General features: G+C 49.7%; 1 protein-coding gene across 3 annotated transcripts in view; it reads left to right on the top strand.

Moving 5' to 3' along the window:
* Positions 1-5633: 5633 nt before the first annotated feature.
* Positions 5634-21317, top strand: part of SEC14L5 (SEC14 like lipid binding 5) — a 41175-nt gene continuing 25491 nt past the window's right edge. The window contains exons 1-3 of one of the 3 annotated variants that reach the window (XM_072753950.1): positions 5757-5866; positions 6577-6689; positions 11090-11195. In XM_072753950.1, the coding sequence (XP_072610051.1) occupies positions 11187-11195 (9 nt within the window). In that variant the 5' untranslated portion in view covers positions 5757-5866; positions 6577-6689; positions 11090-11186. Of the gene's footprint in view, positions 5867-6281; positions 6690-11089; positions 11196-21317 lie in introns of those variants that run through there. The other 2 variants (XM_026003060.2, XM_072753949.1) reach the window with 2 other exon arrangements.

Here is a 21317-nt window from a genome sequence, read left to right as displayed (position 1 = left end):
AGTATTTGTCCTTTTGTGACTGGTTTCTTTCACTGAACATCACATCTTCAAGATTCACCCACGTTGTAGCATCAGATAAAATTGTCTTCCTTTTTAAGACCAAACAGTGTCCATGGTATCCCCACTTTGAAGGAGGGGACACTCCAGCCATATGCACTGCAGGGATGCTAAAAGGGGGCAGGGCCAGAATTCACACCCAGGCTGACCTGACTGCAGCACCTGCTGCTCACCACTGTGCCACCCAGCCCCCTCCCGAGCGCCACACTGACTCCTGGTGCACCCTACCTTTGCTCCCTCTGTCGTCCCTCCTCACTGAGAGCTCCTGGGGCTCAGACAGCCTTTTACTCACCGTTGGACCCTGACCCCACCTGCAGGGCCTGATAGAGTCCCAAAGCTTGTGTGGAAGTGACGAGACCTGGGGATGGGCTGGGGGTCTAGGTGCAGAGTGCCTGGCTGGGCAGCCTCCTGGGTCAGGCCCTTCCAGACTCAGCCTCTTGTTCCATTAGAGCTGCCCAATGACAGGGACCCCTGCATAGAGTGGTGTGGATTACAGCATGCACCCCTGTACATGGCCACCCTACCAAGGACCCCTACAGCCCTTGAGATTCCCAAATCCAGGAGCCTCCTGCACTGTACTCTGAGAAGAGAGAGGAACTAAGAGGCAGCCCTGGGACAAATGAGATGTGTGGAAAGCAGAGTGGCAGGGGTGCTGGGTGGCTCAGTGGTTGAGTGTCTGCCTTTGGCTCAGATCGTGATCCTGAGGTCCTGGGATCCATTCCCATATTGGGCTCCCCACAGGGAGCCTGCTTCTCCCTCTGCCTGTGTCTCTGCCTCTCTCTCTCTCTGTGTCTCTCATGAATATTTAAATAAAATCTTAAAAAGGGGTGCCTGGGTGGCTCAGTGGTTAAGTGTCTGCCTTCTGCTTAGGGCATGATCCTGGAGTCCCAGGATCGAGTCCCACATCAGGCTCCCTGCATGGAGCCTGCTTCTCCCTCTGCCTGTGTCTCTGCCTCTCTCTCTCTCTGTGTCTCTCATGAAAAAATAAATAAAATATTTTAAGAATAAATAAAATCTTAAAAAAATAAAAAGCACTGAAGTGTACACTTAAAAATGGTTAAGATGATACATTTGATGTATATTAACCACGATTTAAAAAATGCCCCATCCTCTCCAGCTTAAGCATCGTCCCAGGGCCCTCATGTTATTCCAGGGCCCAGATCAAGGGCCACTGTGTTCCCACAAGGGTCTAGACTTCGGACCTCCTCACTCTCAACCCCCTCCTCACCCCACCAGTTCCTTGGTGTTGTACTATGACACCATACTGACATTTCCGTACAGGACACATTCTGAGCATATCTGCGCTTGGGTCTAGTGTTTCTTACTCAAACGATGCATTACAAATGGCTGAATTTCCTGTGGCAGAGGCCCCGTCTGTGGAGGAGCTATTCAGAGATGAGGGGTGGTTTTGGGAGTCTTCAAAACCTACCTCACCAGAAGGCAGCTTTGGCTTGGTTATTCCTGCAGGGCAAGCAAGAAGCAGCAAAGGTTGAAGGTCCTGCCCATGGGACTGACCTCCCAGCCCCGGAGATCCTACAGAATCAGCCCATCTTTCTGGTACCTCCTTAGTCCAGAACCAGGTGCCTGGATATCTTTACAATCCTGGCTGGAAAATCATATCTTTTGGGTAATTAAGCTACAGTCCAGGGCAGAAGGAGGCACTGGAGAATTAGAGTCCAGGGTTTGAGTTCCTTAGTAGCGGTGTAACCTTAGGCAAGTTACTCAATCTCTCTGTGCCATAGTTTTCCTTATGTTTATTTATTTTTTAATTTTTTTCCTTATGTTTAAAATGAGGATTAAAATCGTTTTGATTAAAAAAATAAAATAGTTTTGATTTTTTAAAAAGATTTAATTTATTTATTCATGAGAGACACAGAGAGAGAGAGGCAGAGACAGGCAGAGGGAGAAGCAGGCTCCCTGTGGGGAGCACCATGCAGGACTCGATCCCAGGATCCTGGGATGATGCCCTGAGCTGAAGGCAAACGCTCAACCACTGAGGCACCCAGGTGTCCCAAGATGGTTTTGATCTTAAAGGTTTTTTTTTAATTTAAATTTTTTATTTTTTAAAGATTTTTATTTATTCATGAGAGAGAGAGAGAGAGAGAGAAGCAGAGACACAGGCAGAGGGAGAAGCAGGCTTCCATGCAGGGAGCCGGATGTGGAACTTGATCCCAGGTCTCCAGGATCAGGCCCTGGGCTGAAGGCGGTGCTAAACCGTTCAGCCACCCGGGCTGCGCAAGTTTTTTTTTTTTTTTTTTTTTTTTTAATTTAGATGATAATCATACAACATAACCACTAACCCTTTTAACCGGACATTAATCATTTTGATGTGCACAATCCAGTGGCGTCGAGTGCATTCACAATGTTGTGCAATCACCCCCTCCAAAGAGTTCCAAAACATTTTCAACACTGCAGGGGTTGTTTTTGAGGATTAAATGTTTGTAAAGCCTGAGAAGGGTGCCTGGAACAGTCCGTGGCAAATAAGTGCTCAGTAGATGGTAGGAGAAGTCAGCAATGGAACAGCGCTCCTAATAGGTAACACGTGCTGGGCAGTGCTATTTATTAGCAGTTCTCTTCCCTTGAGCTGGAGGAGGTGGGAGGTAGGTTCTCACTCCACTTTGGGCCGCATTTTCCACTTTGAGCTCTCGGTACCCACCCAGCTGTCGCCCCGCCCCCCACCGGGGCCCAGGGTCGCATCCTCACCGGTGGGGGACCAGAGGGGCGCTGATGGTAGGAGCGAGAAAACCCTAGGCCTCCCCCGCAGCCTCCCGGCCTCTCCTTTGCTCCCGGGGCTCTTCCTGGCTCGCTCCCTGCATCTCCCACGCCCGCTCCTGCTCCTCCAAGCTGTCACCTTCTGTGGCAAAAGAGACACGTGTGTGGGCGGGTAGCCAAAAAGATTCCGCGAGAACGAGAGGGAGTGCATTGGAGGGGGGCACGCCCACATCTGGGAGGAGCCCTGGAGAGCCCCCCTCCCCCGCTCCGGGGCGCCTCCCCCCGCCGCGCGCGCGCCCTGTGAGCGGCGTTCAGTGCCGGGGCGCTCCGGGGTCCCCCCGCGCTTGGAAGGACCCCCCACCCCAAGGCCTGCCAGCCAGCACCACTAGACCCGTCCCCTTAGAAGAGTCACTTGGGGGTACTTGTTACGCAGGCAGATTCCCAGTCTCCTCTGAGCGGTGCCCGGGAATCTGCCTTTTGAAGGGAGCCCTAAGGGCAGCCCCGGTGGCGCCGCGGTTTAGCGCCGCCTGCAGCCCGGGGTGTGATCCTGGAGACCCTGGATCGAGTCCCACGTTGAGCTCCTTGCATGGAGACTGCTTGTGTCTGCCTCTCTCTGTGCCTCTCATGAATAAATAAATAAAATCTTAAAAAAATAAAAAAGAAAGAAAGGAAACATCCCGCTCTGTGGTTACTTCGTGCCCACAGCAGCTAAGTGTCCACGCTCACTACGCGCCCGGGACCGAAGCCCAGGACAAGCCTTGCGACTTTCCTTCGGGGTCCAGCGACATAACCCTGGACCCCACCTCTCCCAACAATCCGATCCCTGAGAGTGAGGACCTTTGGAGTCGTGGACTGTCGTTTGCCGCCACCTTGTGGCAGCGATGGCAACTTTGCGCTCCGTTTCCATTCTTGGTTAACTTCTGAGAAAATGCACCGAGCACCTACTGTGCGCCCGGTGCCCAGAAAGATGCTGGGGACCTGGGGGCAGGTGAATAAGACAGACAATGGTCCCTGCCTCGCGGAGCTCAGTCTCCCGGGACAGTCAGTAACGCACAAATAAATAACATGAACGAATAAACGATTACCGAGTGTGACACAGTCTAGAAAGGGAACGAACAAGGGCTGGTTATCATAGGGCTGCAAAGGCCTGTGTATTTGCTAAGCAGCGTTGTCACACCTTTTGCCTGCCCAGGAAGGTGGGCCACGCGAGGGCAGGTGTGTCTGTCTGATTTCCCCTTGTGAATGGGTGAAGTCATCCAGTGCTGGCACATAGCACGTGCTCAGTAAGTGTCCCATGAATGAACACACGGATGCCAAGGCCGCCCAGAGCCAGCCTTTTGGCTCTCCCATGACGAATAGATAGGGAACAGGAAGGAAAGTCGGTTCCCTAGGGGTCTTGAGAAGGTAGATGGATTTAGGTGTGAGCTAAACGGAGGATGATGTTTGGTAGGAGAAGTCAGCAATGGAACAGCGCTCCTAATAGGTAACACGTGCTGGGCAGTGCTATTTATTAGCAGTTCTCTTCCCTTGAGCTGGAGGAGGTGGGAGGTAGGTTCTCACTCCACTTTGGGCCGCATTTTCCACTTTGAGCTCTCGGTAGGTGTGTCTGGGCACAGGCACAGAGCTCAGGAAGGCCCCAGTCCATCCTTTTTTTATTTTTTATTTTTTATTCATGAGAGACACACAGAGGCAGAGACACAGGCATAGGGAGAAGTAGGTTCCTCAAGGGGTGCCTGATGTGGAACTTGATCCCAGGACCCTGGGATAACGACCTGAGCCAAAGGCAGATGCTAAATCACTGAGCCACCCAGGTGCCCCCCAACATGTTTTATTTTATTTATTTATTTTTTAAAATTTAATTTATTCATTATTAAGAGACAGAGAGAGAGAGAGAGAGAGAGGCAGAGACACAGGAGCAGGCTCCCCGCATGGAGCCCGACATGGGACTTGATCCCGGGTCCCCAGGATCAGGCCCTGGGCTAAAGGCAGACGCTAAACCGCTGAGCCCCCCGGGCTGCCACCCAACCTGTTTTAAATTGTACCCTCGTCCTAAAAAAATAAAATAAAATAAAATAAAATAAAATAAAATAAAATAAAATAAAATAAAATAAAATAAAATAAAATAAAATAAAATAAAATAAAATAAAATAAAATAAATAAAATAAAATAGTACCCTCGCTTCATTCATTTCTTGAATCCTTTCCCTGCTCACTTGTTTCTCCTTGGAGTTTTTCACCATCCCACATACTTTATATTTGCCTTATTTATTTAACGTCTGTCCCCCCCAGGAATGCAAGCTACAGGAGGGCAAGGATTTTCGTGTTTTGTTCACTCAAAGAGTCTACAGCACCCGGAAGGACCTGACACTTAGTAGGGTGTTCTGTAAACCCATGCAAAGTGAATGAATGATGCCTGGGCGGGGCAGGGCGGCAGAGCCAGTAGGGCTCCAGGTGCAGCCCCACGGGAGGGGCGGGGCTCAGAGACTAGGCGACCGCGGCGACCCGACGGGGAAGGTAGACTTTACCAAGAGGGGAGGGACCGGGCGGGTCAAGGTCCTGGTGGGGGCAGAGCTAGGCTGGGGGTGGAGCCTCGGGGCGGGGTCTTCCCGGGGCTGGGCGGTGTCCGCGGCCCGGGGCCTTCGGGGAGGGACCAGCTTGGGGGCGGGGCCTACAGGAGGCGTGGCCAATCTGAAACAGGGCTGGGTTGGGGCGTAGTCCGAGAGGGGATAAGTAAAAAGAGGGGAGGGGCTAAACCTGGGGGCGTGGCCAGGGAGGGCCAATTAGGGGCCCGGTAAAGGTGGGCGGGGCCACAGCAGGGCGGCGTGGGCGGGGCCAGCCAAGGGGCGGGGCCAGGCCGGGTTCTCCGCTGTCCCAGGTCCTGGAGCGCTCCCGCCAGGCAGGTCCCGCTTCCGCCCCGCTGGCCCCTCCCTGACTGGCCGGGCCCCGGGGAGCGTGAGGCCGGACGCCCGGGGCTGGGCGGCCGCGCTCGGGCCTCGCCCCAGACGCTGCGCTCCGGGCCAGGCGTCCGCGGGGGGCTCCGGCGGAGTCCGCTCCGTACTGCTCCCGGGGCTACGTCCCCGGAGACTTCGAGGGCGACGGTGAGCAGGGCTGCGGGGGGCCTGCGAGTGCATACGTGTGTGCGTGCATGTGCGAGTGTGTGGACGTTTGTGCGCACCAAGGGAATTGTGTGCGTGCATGGAGTTGGGTAGGTGTGAGCTCCAGGGAGCTAGCTGAGTGTGTGTGTGCGAAGTTGCATGTGTGTGCAAGGGCAGTCCTGTGTAGGAGGTGGGTCGTGCATGTGTGTGCCTGTGTGCGACAGAGACAGTGCATGTGAAATTTAGTGAAGGCTGTGTGTATGTCACGGTATCTTGGAGGAAAATGAGAGGGCAGGTGCAATGATATTTGAGGGTCTATGGTGTCAGGACGTCTGTGGCGAGCTGCGGGGTGCGGGGGTGGGTGGTGAATTGTGGGAGTGTAAGAGTTGCAAACGTGTGTTTCCATGTGAGTGGCAGTGATGGGTGCTCCTGGGGGCCTCAGTGTGAAGAGGTGGGGACGGAGGAAAGTTTGGGTCCTGATCGCTCTTGGAGGGATGAGTGTGATCTGGTGCAGTGGGTAATGGACAGGGCAGGTGTTTGGGTCCTGGCTCATAGTAATTTGGTGATCACATCAGCCCCCTTGCTTGGAGGGCTGAAGAAATGTGTGGGTGGAGCCTAAGGGGGAAAGGCTTGCCCCTTGCTTGGGGAAGCAATGGGCAGGGTTCTGGCTTCTGTGGAGGAAGCTACTACCTTACCAGTCACCTGTTACCTAGGCTCTGCTCACTCCTGCCTGGGTGGCTTCTGCTGGCACTCCTGTGAGAAAATGGTGCAGAAGTACCAGTCTCCTGTCCGCATCTACAAGTACCCTTTTGAGCTGGTCATGGCGGTGAGTGACCCCTGATTCCCCAGCCCCTTGTATGATGGTTAGAGGGATACAGGAGGTCAGCTATGCAGAGATGAAAGGGAGACCCTCAGATACCCCAGATGAGAAGGAATTATTGAGCTGTTCCACTGACCTGGTGGGTCAAGCTTCTCACTAGTGACCCCTCCACCCGGCTACCCCAGCCTTCACCACGGCTTCTGGAATCCTTGCCCACTGACCGAATCACAAGATCTTTCTTTCTTTCTCCTTGATGAAACAGACTTGTTCTCCCATCTCAAGCTCCTCTGACAGAAAACAAGGATATTGTGGGGCAAGCCACTGCTGTCATTTTGTGTAATGCTAATAATAATAATGGTACATATACCAACAATGGTGATGGTAGCAACCATTCACCGAGGGTTTTACAGGGCCGTCTTTACTTACATTGTTTCGTGATTTTCATTTTACCTTCGCTAAACTGAAGCTTGAACAGGTGAAGAGGTGGGGTGGTCCCAAGTTCTGTGGCTGAGAAGAGGCAGAGCCAGGGCTCAGACCAATGCAGGGGGTACTCTGGAGCCATGATTTTTACAACATCCCCCCCACGGTCCTCCTTCTGCTTGCACACCCCTTCTCCTTTTCCTCAAGGAAGCTGAGAGGGGGTGAGTGTGCAGCAAGGGCAGTCATTTTCAGGATGTATTCAGACTGACTATTTAAGTCAGGCAGCCAGTCAGTTGATGGACTAGAATGAGCTCCCAAGCTCTTGGGCTCCTGGATCAATGGTCTTTGCACCATGCAGCAGGTGCTGTCAACAGGCATATTTAACTTTCCTTCTTGAGACCATCCCTCTGCCTCTCAGAAGTCCCTTTCCATGGGGGAAAATGGGGGCAATGCTATGGGGTTGTGTTAGGAGTAAATGAGATACTGTGTAATGCCTCTGGTGCAGCGCCTGGCACACAGTCGGCACTCACTAAATGTGGTTGTCCCTGTTATTCCACCACAGGGTGTTATAAATGATTGTATTGAAAGTGCAAGAAACACCGGCATCCATCTGCATCCTCCCCGTCCCAGCCTGGGTGCTTAAATTCAGCCTTTGATTCAAGGACTTTCATATCAATGGGTACCTCTGTGGGCATGTGTCCTTCCTTATTCTACAAATATACCTATATGTGTTTATAATCCCATAATGGATTTTGAAGCATCTGGAGCCATTCATACATGTGCTGTTATTTACAGATGATTCCAGACTATGAGGCAGGGGCAGGCCTGGGGTTGTGGTGACCAGCTGAGTTACCTTGGGCAAATTACTTAACCTCTCTGAGCCTCCATTCCCCATCTCTAAATGAGGAGTATGTGGTTTCCCAAATCTAGGCTTTGTGCCATGGATTAAATGAGTTGATATATGCAAAGCTCCCAGTGCAAGGTCTGGCACAGGCCAAATGCTGTTACTGTTATGATTGCTGCCGCATCTGGCTGTGTGACTTTCCCTCATTCGTAATAAGGGTGGGACACCAGGGGATGATGAAGAGTCAGAAGTGTGGGGTCCTTGCTGCAGCTCTGCTCTGGTCCGGCTGTGTGCTAATGAAAAGTCACTGAATTTCTCTAAGCCTTGGTTTCTTCATTTGTGAAATGAGGATGGTTATATGCATTTCATAGGGTTGTCATGAGGATTAAAGGTTTTATATATATAGGTTATAAATATATATTAAAAATATATATAGTAATATAGGGGGAATAAAGTGTTGGGGGCAGGTGCCCCACACAGGGCTTAGTCCATACCAAATAGACAATAAATGTAAGCTAAATATAAATACTTGTCTTCTGTCTAAGGCTCCAGGCAGCTCACATTTTCTAAGACCCTAAGACTCATTCATTCATTTAAAATCAGAGAGACACTGTCCCCACCATTCTGGGACAATCCAGGGACCTGTGATTCTCTACCATGAAGCTGAGACAAATAACTGTAAAATGGAAAACTAACACTGTTTTATTATTGCATGAGCTTAATAAATGTAAATTTAATTTAACATATTTAGGATTCTCAAAAATATTTACAATTATTGCACTTTAAAATAGAACATGCTGGCTAAAGTAGCACGTGAGTCTGTATTAATAAGACTAATTATTCACATTGATTTTACTAGAGTATGTTAAGCATAATTTGCAAGCTTCCTGTTTCATAAATGAAGGCAGGACTCCTTTTACTGCCCTAGCTGTTAACAGTCCCTAAGTGTTGATGCATAGAGGCTTGTGGGAGTAGGAAACAAAGGTTTTCAGATACTTATTATCTGTATCTGCATTAATTTATTTGTATTTTTCAAAGGGACAGCCTTGCCCATGTTTTCTTATCTTCCATACAATCCTTGTTGGTGAAAGGGCCCCAAACCTCTGCAATGTTACCGACAAAGCCACTTTGCCGACTGTTTACAAAACATCATTGTCCCCAAAATAGCTGCATAACTCAACATAACTTGCATGCTGTGTGGACACAAAAGGGTTTTTCTGCACTTAATGTCTGTCTTTGTTTCTCAGCTAAACACTTGCCCTCAGTTTGGGTCAGATGCCAGGGAAGTTTCAGATGGACTCAGCTATTCTTGGTACATCCGAGTGACCAGATGAGATGGCCTTTGGTTTTTCTGCTTAACAAAACTGACTGGAGAATTGAAGCATTCCTTGCTTCAGAAGTCCACCAGCAATGAACTCAGATGACTAACACTGGGCTCAAGGAATTGGTTATAAAATAGCACTGAGTCAACCTTTCTAGACCAAGCTTAAAAAGTTACCGAAAAAAAAATTTTTTTTTTCTCTTTCATTTCAAAAATTTACCTAATCCAGTGAATGGGGTGTCTCTTTCGTTGGGCCAAATCCCCTGCCATGAATTCTATTTCTGAAGGTGGGATTCCAGGGAAGAAAGCAAAGGCTTTCTTCTTTCCTGATTGTATTCTGTATTATTTGGTTCAAAACAGTGAGCTTGTATTATCTTGGTAAACAGAAGGAAACAATGAAGACAATGGAGGTAGCTGTGTACCCAAGGTTGGAGAGGGTCTTTGGCCCCTTTGTATGTAGGGTCCCAGAAGGTGGTGGTGAGGTCTTCATGCATATAACACAAAAACGGTGTCTTGAACTTCAGACAGTGGTCACTTGAGCGTCAGAGGCCACTCTCTGGTCAGGCCTACAGCCTGTTGTGAATGGATTCTGGGTTGTCTGGGCTCTCCTCCCAGATGGATGGTGGTTAAGAGCCAGATCCATCAGCTGGGTCCCTGCTCCAGTTTCTCAGCTGCTCCTCTGAGAGTGGAAGTGAGGATAGGATGAAGGGACAGGGGTGCCCGGATAGGGCCTTGGCATATTGTTCATGCTGGTGAAATATGATTCGGGTTTATTGTTATTATTTATTGTTCTAACAGCTTTATTGAGCTATGACTCATACCCATTTAAAAGTGCAAGTCAGGGAACCCTGGGTGGCGCAGCAGTTTAGCGCCTGCCTTTGGCCCAGGGTGCGATCCTGGAGACCCGGGATCGAATCCCATGTTGGGCTCCCGGTGCATGGAGCCTCCTTCTCCCTCTGCCTATGTCTCTGCCTCTCTCTCTCTCTCTCTCTCTCTCTCTCTCTGTGTGTGACTATCATAAATAAATAAAAATTTAAAAAATAAATAAATAAATAAAAGTACAAGTCAGTGGTTTTTAGTATTCGTGGAGTTGTGTACCCATCACCCCTGTCAGGTTTGGAACACTTTTATCACCCCATAAAGAAACCTTGTGCTCATTTGCAGTTTTCTTCCATCTCTATGCCCCCAGCCCCTGATAACGACTAGTCTACTTTCTTTCTCTGTGGACTTGCCTATTTTAGATATTTCATGTAAGTAGAATCCTAGGACCTGTAACCCTTTGTGACACGCTTCTCACACTTAGCATCATGTTTTCAAGGTAAAGCTGAGTAATAGTCCATTGCCTGGATAGACCACATTCATTTTCTTTTCTTTTCTTTTTTTAAAGGATTTTATTTATTTATTCAAGAGAGACACAGAGAGAAAGAGGCAGAGACATAGGCAGAGGCAGAAGCAGGCTCCATGCAGGAAGCCCAATGTGGGACTCGATCCCAGAACTCCGGGATCACGTCCTGAGTCAAAGGCAGAGCTCAACCACTGAGCCACCCAGGTGTCCCCCACATTTGTTTTCCACTCATCAGTGGATGGGTTGTTTCCAGTGTTGGGCTATCACAGATAACACCACTACGCACACCGATGGACATGTTTTGTGTTGACATATTCCTTCCAAAAAAAATCCCCGCCATTAATAACAGTGATTATTTGGTGGGTTGAGGCAAATTCCATTTTAAATTTTATTTAATTGACATATTCGCATTGCTTATGAGGTCCCAGACACTGTTCTGAGCCAATTCGAATATTAAGTCATTTGTTTCTCCTAAGCACCCCAAGAGATGTGTTCTGCGGGTGGCACCACTCTGTGAGGAGGAAACTGAGGCACTGGAAGGATGAATGGATTACCCAAGGCCACAAAGCAAACATGAGGCAGGTGAGGACTTAACTGCAGGCAGTTCAGCCCCAGAGTTTACATTCCCAAGCATGAGTCTGCCATTTCTCAGAGCTGAGGATCTCAAGCCATTGGAGTGGCATCTGGGCCCAATGAGTGGTTTCCACAAGGACTGTGTCCTGAATGTCTGCACTCCATCAGGACCCCACAAAGAAGAGCACAGCCAGAGCCCACAGACCCTGACCTTCCAGGCGGGTGGGGGGTGGTGGCAGCAGTTACCTACCAAATGCTCTGGGTGCCCAGCGCTTGAGGCACACTCAGAGGCAGGAACTTTCAGAGCAGCCTTGGCTGTAGTGGGGCGGGGGGGCGGTTGGGAATCGAAGGCTTGCAGAGGGTACTGCTGGTCAGTATGTTCATTGGCTCCGGCTGCGTAACAAAGCACCACAATGACTGGGTGGCTTAGAGCAACAGACATCTAGAGGCCAGCCGTCCAAGATCAAAGTGTCAGCAGGGCCAGTCTTCCTCCTAAGGTGCTTTGGGAGGATCTGTAACGGGATTCACTCTGGGCTCCTGGTAGTTCTTCAGCTTGTGGCGGCATAGCTCCAACCTCCACGTGGCATATTTCCTCTGTGTGTATGTGTGCCTCTGGGTCCAGATTTCTTTTTTTCTTTTTTCTTTTTTTCAGATTTCCTTTTTTTTTTTTTTTAATTTTTTTTTTTTATTTATTTATGATAGTCACAGAGAGATAGAGAGAGAGGCAGAGACACAGGCAGAGGGAGAAGCAGGCTCCATGCACCGGGAGCCCGATGTGGGATTCGATCCCGGGTCTCCAGGATCGCGCCCTGGGCCAAAGGCAGGCGCCAAACCGCTGCGCCACCCAGGGATCCTCAGATTTCCTTTTTTATAAGCACACCAGTCATATTGGACTTATAAGTACACTCTAGTGACGTCATTTTAACTTGATTACCTCTGTAAAGACCCTTTTTCCAAATACGGTCACATCCTGAGGTGCCTGGGGCTAGCACACCAACTTACCTTTCCTGGGGGGGGACACAATTCAGCCCATTATGCTCAGTAAATGGCATCATCTGTAAATGGCAGACACCTGAATTTAGGGAAATCTGACCCCGCAGCCTGTGCTCACAGGCAGACATTTCAGACTCTGGCTAGGACGTTCAGTAAACACCTGTGCACCAGTGGCCCAGGCCGCTCCACCAGTGACCCAGCTGCCCCTTGTCTGGGCAATGCCCCAGGATCCCAGTGGGACTCCCAGGCCCCGTGACTTCAGCTCATCTCAGATTCTGCAAATCTAAAGAAGGAAGATGGCTCGGAGTAGAATTTCCTTAGCAATAGGCTTTTCGCACAGAGGAAGGGTTGTGGAGGTGAGAGCTATCATCAGCAATTAAGTGTTAAAATATTTAAAGACCTGGCCTTTTGTATTGATAAACAGCTTGTAATTTAGCAAATGGGTTATTAATAAGGAGCAGCATCTAGAGGTAAGTCCTTGCGGCTTTGCTCAGGCCAGGGCCCTTACAGTTGGACCCGTTGTTATGGATGTAGTTTTAATAAAGCAGCAGGGGTTTTATTTAAATGAGTTTAAATTAGTTCCCTGGAGCCCATCATCTGATCCTGTTGCTAACAGATTAAGGGAAACGACAGACATTTTCCATCCTGGATTACTTACAGGGACCTGACGCGTTCTGATTGGGGCTAGGAGAACAGAGGTGACCCACAGCCCAGCAAAGTGATCTTATGATTTTGGAAGGAAATTTTGGACTAATTTATGCAGATGTTAATTCACACACGTGTTCGTGTATGCATCCTACAAATATTTATTGGGTTTCACTGTGCTAAGCAGCATGCCAGGTGTACAGGCTACCACATAGTTGATTCCTAGCACTTTATGAAATGCATCATGATTCTGTTGGTCTGCTTCCTTGCTTGTTTATATGGGACTTTCTCATTAAAGTATGCTTCAGGAAGGTGGGGACTGTGTCCATCGTGTTCTGGTTCTCCTGACACAATCCCTTCCTGCCCTCATAGAGTTTGCAGTGGTGTGTGCATGCGTGTGTGTGTGTGTGTGTGTGTGTGTGTGTGTGTGTGTTTCTGAGAGTGAGAGAGAGAAGGAATCAGGCAAGTGCCATGTAGGATGATTCCTTTTTTTTTTTTTTTTTTTTAAAGATTTTATGTATTTATTCATGAGAGGCACAGAGAGAGAGAGGCAGAGACACAGGCAGAGGGAGAAGCAGGCTCCATGCAGGAAGCCCGACATGGGACTCAATCCCAGGAGCCCGGGATCACGACCTGAGCCAAAGGCAGATGCTCAACCACTGAGCCGCTCAGGCATCCCTAGAATGATTCCTAACAGGGAATGAACGGGGTGTTGTGGGAACACGGGGACAGGCCCATTGATCATCTTTTAGGTCATTCAGGCTGAGCCTTGCCAAGGGCAGGAGGGCCCACTGTGTGCAGAGGAGACCTTCTCTCTGAAGAAATAAATGTGGCTCATTGGGGCTCCAGTGTGAGTTAGAAAGTGATTGGCAGGGTCAATTTGTCTGTTCAAGGACCTTGGGAGCTTTGAAAGGGTTTAAGCATGAGTGACATGATCAGATTTAGGGTTTAAGTGGATTGGAGGGGGTTTTCCATCCCAGAGGCCAGGAGAACGCGGGGAAGCAGAGGTGATAGGAGCTGGGTACATTCCTAAGACACTTGAAAAATCTAAAATAGTGTTTCCTTCCCATCAAGGTCCTGACATGCCGCTAAATGTCAAGATGCTCTGGGCTGGCCTCTCTGCCTCCCAGTCCCTCCCTGAAGCATCAAAGGCACCAGCTGATCCTGGAAATTTGTGGGCACAGAGTGTGTTCAGAGGAGGAGAGTTTCCTCCACCCTGCTCCCCATGCGTGGGTGAGACTCCACAGCAGGTTTTTGCGCAGTTGCTGGGTGGGTTGGCCAGGCTGTGGGTCTCCCCCCCACCCCGGTGCTGGAGAGGCCATGCATTCTGATGGTGTGACCTCACGAGGCAGAGACACAGTCCTGGCCCGGGGCAAAGGGACATCCAAATCTGATTCGTGCGAAGAAGGGATAGAACAGGAGCAGATAGGGCAGCCCCGGTGGTGCAGCGGTTTGGCGCCGCCTGCAGCCTGGGGTGTGATCCTGGGGACCCAGGATCGAGTCCCATGTCAGGCTCCCTGCATGGAGCCTGCTTCTCCCTCTGCCTGTGTTTCTGCCTCTCTCTCTCTGTGTCTATGAATAAATAAATAAAATCTTTAAATAAAAATAAAACCTTAAAAAAAAAAAAAGAACAGGAGCAGATAATACCTAGGGCCCACTCACTGCACCCTGTGCTACAGCCTCAGGACCAGGAAACTGAAAAAAACAGGCAGAACTGTTCCCAGCCCCGTGTTCAGGGCCGATTTCACTGGTCCAGAGCGGCAGTTGCACGGTGCTCACGACCACAGACTGGACCACCCAGGCTTGTACTCGCCTGCCAGTAGGCACCTGCTCTGTGCAGGTGGAGCATGAACAGCGATACCTGGGCACAGGTGCGGACGGAGCCCACTCACGGTGACATGGGGTCCTGGGCTGCTCCACCTGCTTTTCCAGGTGGACAAATGTCCATGGGTCCAACTTCCTGCTTTCTTTCCTCAACACCTGCTCTTTCCTCCCTCCCAGCCTTCTTTCCTCCTTCCTTCCCTCCTTCAGCAAACATTGCCCGGGTGTCTACGGTCTCCCAGGGGTTTTACAAGGACGCCGGGGAATCCAGTGGCGAAGAAAACAGACATAGAGACGAGGTGTTGACTAGAAACAAACACAGACATGATAGGCTACTCCAAATCACAATCAACGTTCCTGGTAGGGTTATAAGCCACCCAGGAGGGGACCCCTGGGTGCCTCAGTGGTTTAGGGCCTGCCATGGGCCCAGGGTGTGATCTTGGGGTCCCAGGATTGAGTCTCACATCAGGCTCCTGTATGGAGCCTGCTTCTCCCTCTGCCTGTGTCTCTGCCTCTCTCTCTCTCTGTGTCTTTCATGAATAAATAAATTTAAAAGATCCTTAAAAAAAAAAAGCCACCAAGGAGATGGCTCACTCTTTAAAAAAAAAATTGTGGTGGGGACACCTGGGTGGCTTAGCAGTTGAGTATCTGCTTTTGACTCAAGGCGTGGTCCCGGAGTCCCAGAATCGAGTCCCACATGGGGCTCCCTGCATGGAGCCTGCTTCTTCCTCTGCCTGTATCTCTGCCTCTCTCTCTGAGTCTCTCATGAATAAAATAAAACCTTAAAAAATTGTGGTAAAATATATATCATGCAAAATGTCCCATTTTAACCTTTTTTAAAGGTGTACAGTACAGTTCAGTTCAGAATGAAGCACATTCACAGTGTTGTACAGCCCTCCCTGCCATCCATCCCCAGAACTCTTTCATCTTCCCAAACTGACAATCTGCCCCCCTTAAACACCAACCCCCCACCCTGGCCACCCCTCCCAGCCCCTGGCACGCACCCTCTACTCTGCCCACGAATCTGACTATTCCAGGGACCTCATACATGCGGAACCACACAGCGTTTGTCCTTTGCGTCTGGCTTCCTTCACTGAGTGTGATGTTTTTCAGGTTCAACCGTGTTGCAGCAAGTATCAATACTTCCTTCCTTTTTATGGCTGAATCATATTCCACCGTATGGATGGACCACATTTTGTTTATCCATGCATCCCTGAATGCACATTTGGGACGTTTCTGCTGTTTGGCCGTTGTGAATGATTCTGTACAAATATCTGTTCAAGTCCCTGTTGATTTACTCTCATCCATTAAAAAAAGCTCTTATGTTGGGGGCATCTGAGTGGCTCAGTTGGTTAGGCGTCTGCCTTCAGCTCAGGTCATGATCTTAGGGTCCTGGGATCGAGTCCTGCATTGTGCTCACTGCGGGGAGTCCGCTTCTCCCTCTGCCTCCCCTCACTCCTGCTCATGCTCGTGTGCGTACACACACACACACACACACTCTCTCTCTCTCTCTCTCTCTCTCTTTCTCAAATAAATACATCTTTGGAAAAAAAGATTCTCTTAGCATTTAAAAAAAATCTACGATGTCATGTCTGGCACTGTGCTCAGTCCCTTAAACATAATATCTCCCTTGAATCTTTACTGTAGTCCTTATGAAGTAGGTATCATCGATCATTCTCATTATCTTCTCCCTTCTCCTCCTCCTCCTTCTTCTTCTCCTTCTTCTTCTTCTTTTTTATTTTTATTTTTTTTGAGGGAACTGAGTCTCAGAGAGGTTAAGTCGAGGTCACCCAGCTGGCAAGTGACAGAGGCAGCATCTAAACCCTGTGTTCTGATTCTGACATGCCATCAAACCTGAGCCTTGCCCCCTCGCTGTATCCAGGTGTCCTGGCTGGAGGGTCCTTCTCACCCTTTGTCTCCATCTTTTGTATCTCCCGAGCTGGCTTTGACTAGAAATAGCAGCAGGTTGTTCAGCTATAGGACCCCCCAGGTATACATGTTTTTATAGATTGTAGACAGCAGTCAAAAGGCTCCAGTGTAATGCTGCCCTGGTTCTACCCTGCCTGCTACCCTTCATCAGCTGGGGTGACACTGCTGCCCTCAGATGTTTGATGTCTCAGCCACAAAGCTCTAGCTAGCAACCTGGCCCAAGTTGAGAGATCCATACCGTAGAATATTACTCAACTGTGAAAAGGAATGAAACACTGACACCCTGCCACAAGGTGGATGAGCCTTGAAAACACGATGCCAAGTGAAAGAAGCCAGACACGAGAGGCCACATACTATATGATTCCACTCACATAAAATGTCCAGAGAAAGGGGCAGCCCCAGTGGAGCAGTGGTTTAGTGCCTCCTGCAGCCCAGGGTGTGATCCTAGACCCCTGGGATCAAGTCCCACATCAGGCTCCCTGCATGGAGCCTGCTTCTCCCTCTGCCTGTGTCTCTGCTTCTCTCTCTGTGTGTGTGTGTCTGTCATGAATAAATAAATAAAATCTTAAAAAAAAATGTCCAGAGAAAGCAAATCTGCAGAGATCAAAAGAGGGTTACTGGTTGCCTACGGCCGGGGTTGGGACCCTAGGGGTTGACTATAATGGGTAGGGAATTTCTTTTCAGGGTGCTGACATGTTTTGGAATTAGATGATGGTGATGAAGGCACAACTTTGTGAGTGTGCTAAAACCCACGGAAATGGGCACTTTAAATGGGTGCAGTTTATGGTATGAGAATTCTATCTCAAGTTTATTTTAAGATTTTATTTATTTATTCATGAGAGACGAGAGAGAGAGAGAGAGAGAGAGAGAGGCAGAGACACAGGCAGAGGGAGAAGCAGGCTCCACGCAGGGAGCCCAATGTGGGACTCGATTCCAGACCCAGGATCATGCCCTGAGCCAAAGGCAGGCACTCAACTGCTGAGCCACCCAGGCGTCTCTCTATCTCAGTTTATTTTTATTTATTTATTTTTAAAGATTTTATTTATTTATTCTTGAGAGACAGAGAGAGAGAGAGAGAGGCAGAGACACAGGCAGAGGGAGAAGCAGGCTCCATGCAGGGAGCCCGATGTGGGACTCAATCCCAGGGCTCCAGGGACACGCCCTGGGCCGAAGGCAGGCACTAAACCGCTGAGCCGCCAGGGCTGCCCCCATCTCAGTTTAAAAAGAAGTTGGGGGGGGGATCCCTGGGTGGCGCAGTGGTTTGGCGCCTGCCTTTGGCCCAGGGCGCGATCCTGGAGACCCGGGATCGAATCCCACATCGGGCTCCTGGTGCGTGGAGCCTGCTTCTCCCTCCGCCTGTGTCTCTGCCTCTCTCTCTCTCTCTCTGTGACTATCATAAATAAATAAAAAAAAAAATTAAAAAAAATAAAAATAAAAATAAAAAGAAGTTGGGGGAGATGAGAATATCGATACTTGATACTCGATACTCGTCTGTCTCGGTCGGGCGTCTCCCAGGCTTGCAGCAGGCAGGTGGGGGTCATTGAGGAAGGCTCCTGAGGAGTGTGACTGGAGGCGTGTGCCTTGCATGAGGTCACAGTGGTCAGTGTCCCGAATCCAGGCTGCAGCATGGAAAAGAAGGCAAAGTACCGGGTCAGAGTACATTAGTGCAGTTAGGATCTTCTTTCCACAGTCTTGGTGGAAGGTTTGGGGTAAGCAGCTTCCAGCCTTTTTGAATTTGCATGAGGAAGAGCAGGAAGGAAGGGCGGGGGGGAGGAGGCAGCAGCTGTCAAGTGATTAGCAGAAATAGCTTTTCTGTACTTTATAGAATCTCACTCTTTTTTAAAATTTAAATTTATTTAACAAATGCTTATGTAGAACGAACCATGTGCCAGGCACTGTTCTCAGCACTTTACGAAAACGGACTCCTTCATTCCCCCCCACACATCCCACAACTCAGCAAGGTAGTTACTTTTCTTATTCTCCTTTGAACAAATGAGTACATTAAGGAACTGAGAGCTTGATGACTCGTTCAAGGCCACACAGTTGGTAAGAAGCAGAGCAGGGATTTGGACCCAAGCCCCAGAGTCCATGCCCTTAATGGGTACGGAATGCTGTCATTCACTTATTCATCATGTAAATGTCTATTGAGTGTTGACTATGTCATTTTGACAAGCCCCGAGGATTTGGTGGGAGGGAAAAAATCTCACTGCCTGGGCCGATGACTTCTTGTCAGCAGTTATGACGCACAAATAAAGGAAATGGATACAACCAAGTGCTCATTGCGAGTGAATTACTCCACGTTACAGATGAGCCTGAAAAGGGAGAGAGAGGACTTGCCCGTGTCCAAGGTCACCCAGCGGGAGGTAGGCAAGTCTGGCCAGGAGTCCAGCTGCCCATCTCTGCATCCTAAGTGTGTCACTGTGGATTTTTACAGGATGGAGGCCCAGGGGAGGGCAGTCAACGGAAGTTTCCACTGGTCCCTGCCTACCCCAGCTGCGGCCCTGCATGGGCGGGTTCTGGGCCTCAGACCAGCTTCCTTTCTGAGTGAGGAGGCTTGGGTGTCCCTCTCTAGCCACCTGGCAGAGGGCTGTAACTGAATCCTTCTGCTACCTTGTGTCCCTGAGGGGTCCAAACCTTGTGCCTGTTCAGCACAGGGAAGCTCAGGCCTGATTTGTGGGGACACGAGCCTGTAGGGAGGGTCCTGTGGACTGTCTGGTTCTGTAAGACCCTGCCATGTGCCAAAGGCGAAGGTCCCCCTGGCTCACAGGTTTAGGCCAGAAAGTCTCAGCATTTCCAAACTGTTGACACTTGTGATGTAGCCATAGTCCCCTAAGAAGCAGGATAGGGTGGTTCACGGCTGGGGTCTGGGTCAGACCCACCACTTACTGACTGTGGAATGCCTTCCCAAGCCTGCATTTGCCTATCTGTAAAATGGGGGAATACTAGTTTCCATCTTGGGGCGCTGATGATGCAGTGAACGCCCTGTGAATGTTAGTAGCAACAATGTCTGACGCTGGACCGCACAACCCTGGGGACTCTCCGGCAGGAGATAGGACACTGGGTTGGACTCTTTAGGAGCAACTGCCTTCCAGATGGGACCTGAGCTCTGACCACTCCCCGCCCCAGTGCCTGGCATAGCTCCGTCATTGCTACTTAAGGGAAGTAGCATCTTCCCTTTCAGGGTTAGGGCAAGTTGTGTCCAAGCAGCTGTCTGCTGCTGACCAGCCCTCCGCCCTCTGCCCTCCACTGTTATCTGGGGGCTCCAGATGGAGCTCTTCTAACTCTAGAGGTCTCTTACAACAGGAAGTCAGCCTGGTGAAGCTCAGTTGGATGCTCTGTCTCCACGGCCTGTCATTCCCCTCTGGGGCCACTTTTCTTGGGACTTTGTGTTTTGTTTTTAAAGATTTTAGGGGCAGCCTGGGTGGCCCAGTGGTTTGGCGCTGCCTTCGGTCTAGAGCATGATCCTGGGGACCCAGGATCGAGTCCCACGTCGGGCTCCCTGCATGGAGCCTGCTTCTCCCTCTGCCTATGTCTGTGCCTCTCTCTCTCTCTCTCTCTGTGTGTGTGTCTCTCATGTAAATACATAAAATCTTTATTTTTTAAAAAGATTTTATCTATTTATTCATGAGATGCACAGAGAGGCAGAGACACAGGCAGAGGGAGAAGCAGGGAGCCCGATGCAGGACTCGATTCCAGATTCTGGATTCACGCCCTGGGCCAAAGGAGACCCTTAACCACTGAGCTACCCAGGCGTCCCTCTTGGGGCTTTTTGGATGATTAAGTTTAAATTATTTTTTTCTTTGCTTGTGGTCATTTATTAGTCCTACTGTGTGCCAAGAACTGAGACAGGCACGTATGAGGTCAGTGCCGTGGAAAAGCATGCAGCCCAGGCCTTCGGCATGCCACATGCAAGCTAGGATATGGCTAAAGGGTGTGATAAATGGTATCAAGGAAATGAATAGGCTCAAAGGACAGTATAGGGAAGGAAGAGACAGCCTTGCTGAGGAGGAGGTGGGGGAAGATGTCCCAGGAGGAGGGACCAGCACAGATGAGTCCCTGAAGCTAGAGAATCTCCTTAGCCCCTGATCCAGGTCTCCAACCTGTCTGGAATTCTCAGTTACTTAGGCCTCCCTCCTCTTTCACTGTCAAGTGAACTAATTAGTGGTCCAAGAAGAGAGGACAGCTTGTGCAAAGGCCGTGTGGTAGGAAGAGATGGTAGGTGCATTCGTGTCCTGGGGTTGACATTAAAAAGTACCACAAACCGGGTGGCTTAAACAGCAGAAACTTTCTACCTCACAGTTTGAAGGCTAGAAGTCTGAGATCAAGGCGTTGGCGGGGTTGGTTCCTTCTGGGGCTTGAGGGAGAATCTGTTCCATGCCTTTCTACTAGCTTCTGCTGTTGCCGGTAATCTTTGGCATTCCTTGGCTTGTTGAGGAATAACCCAGACTTGTGCCTTCATCCTCACGTGGTGTTTTCCCTGTATGAGTGTCTGTGACCATATCTCCCCCCGCTTTTTTTTTTTTTCAAATCTCCCCTTTTTATAAGGACACCAGTTATATTGGATTAGAGGTCTCCCCAGTCCAGTATGACCTCATCCTAGTTACACTTACAATGACCTATTTCCAGATAAGGTTACATTCAGAGATACGAGGTAGGACACATGAATTTTGTGGGTGGTGGGGAGGAGGGTTGGCACCCAATGGAAGCCATAAAAATGTGTTCTAGAAACAGCAAGGCTAGCCT

Source organism: Vulpes vulpes, chromosome 3, assembly GCF_048418805.1.
Source record: "Vulpes vulpes isolate BD-2025 chromosome 3, VulVul3, whole genome shotgun sequence".
Classification (NCBI taxonomy): Eukaryota; Metazoa; Chordata; class Mammalia; order Carnivora; family Canidae; genus Vulpes; species Vulpes vulpes.
Note: the sequence above shows the minus strand (reverse complement) of the source record. Positions and strands in the feature narration are given on the sequence as shown.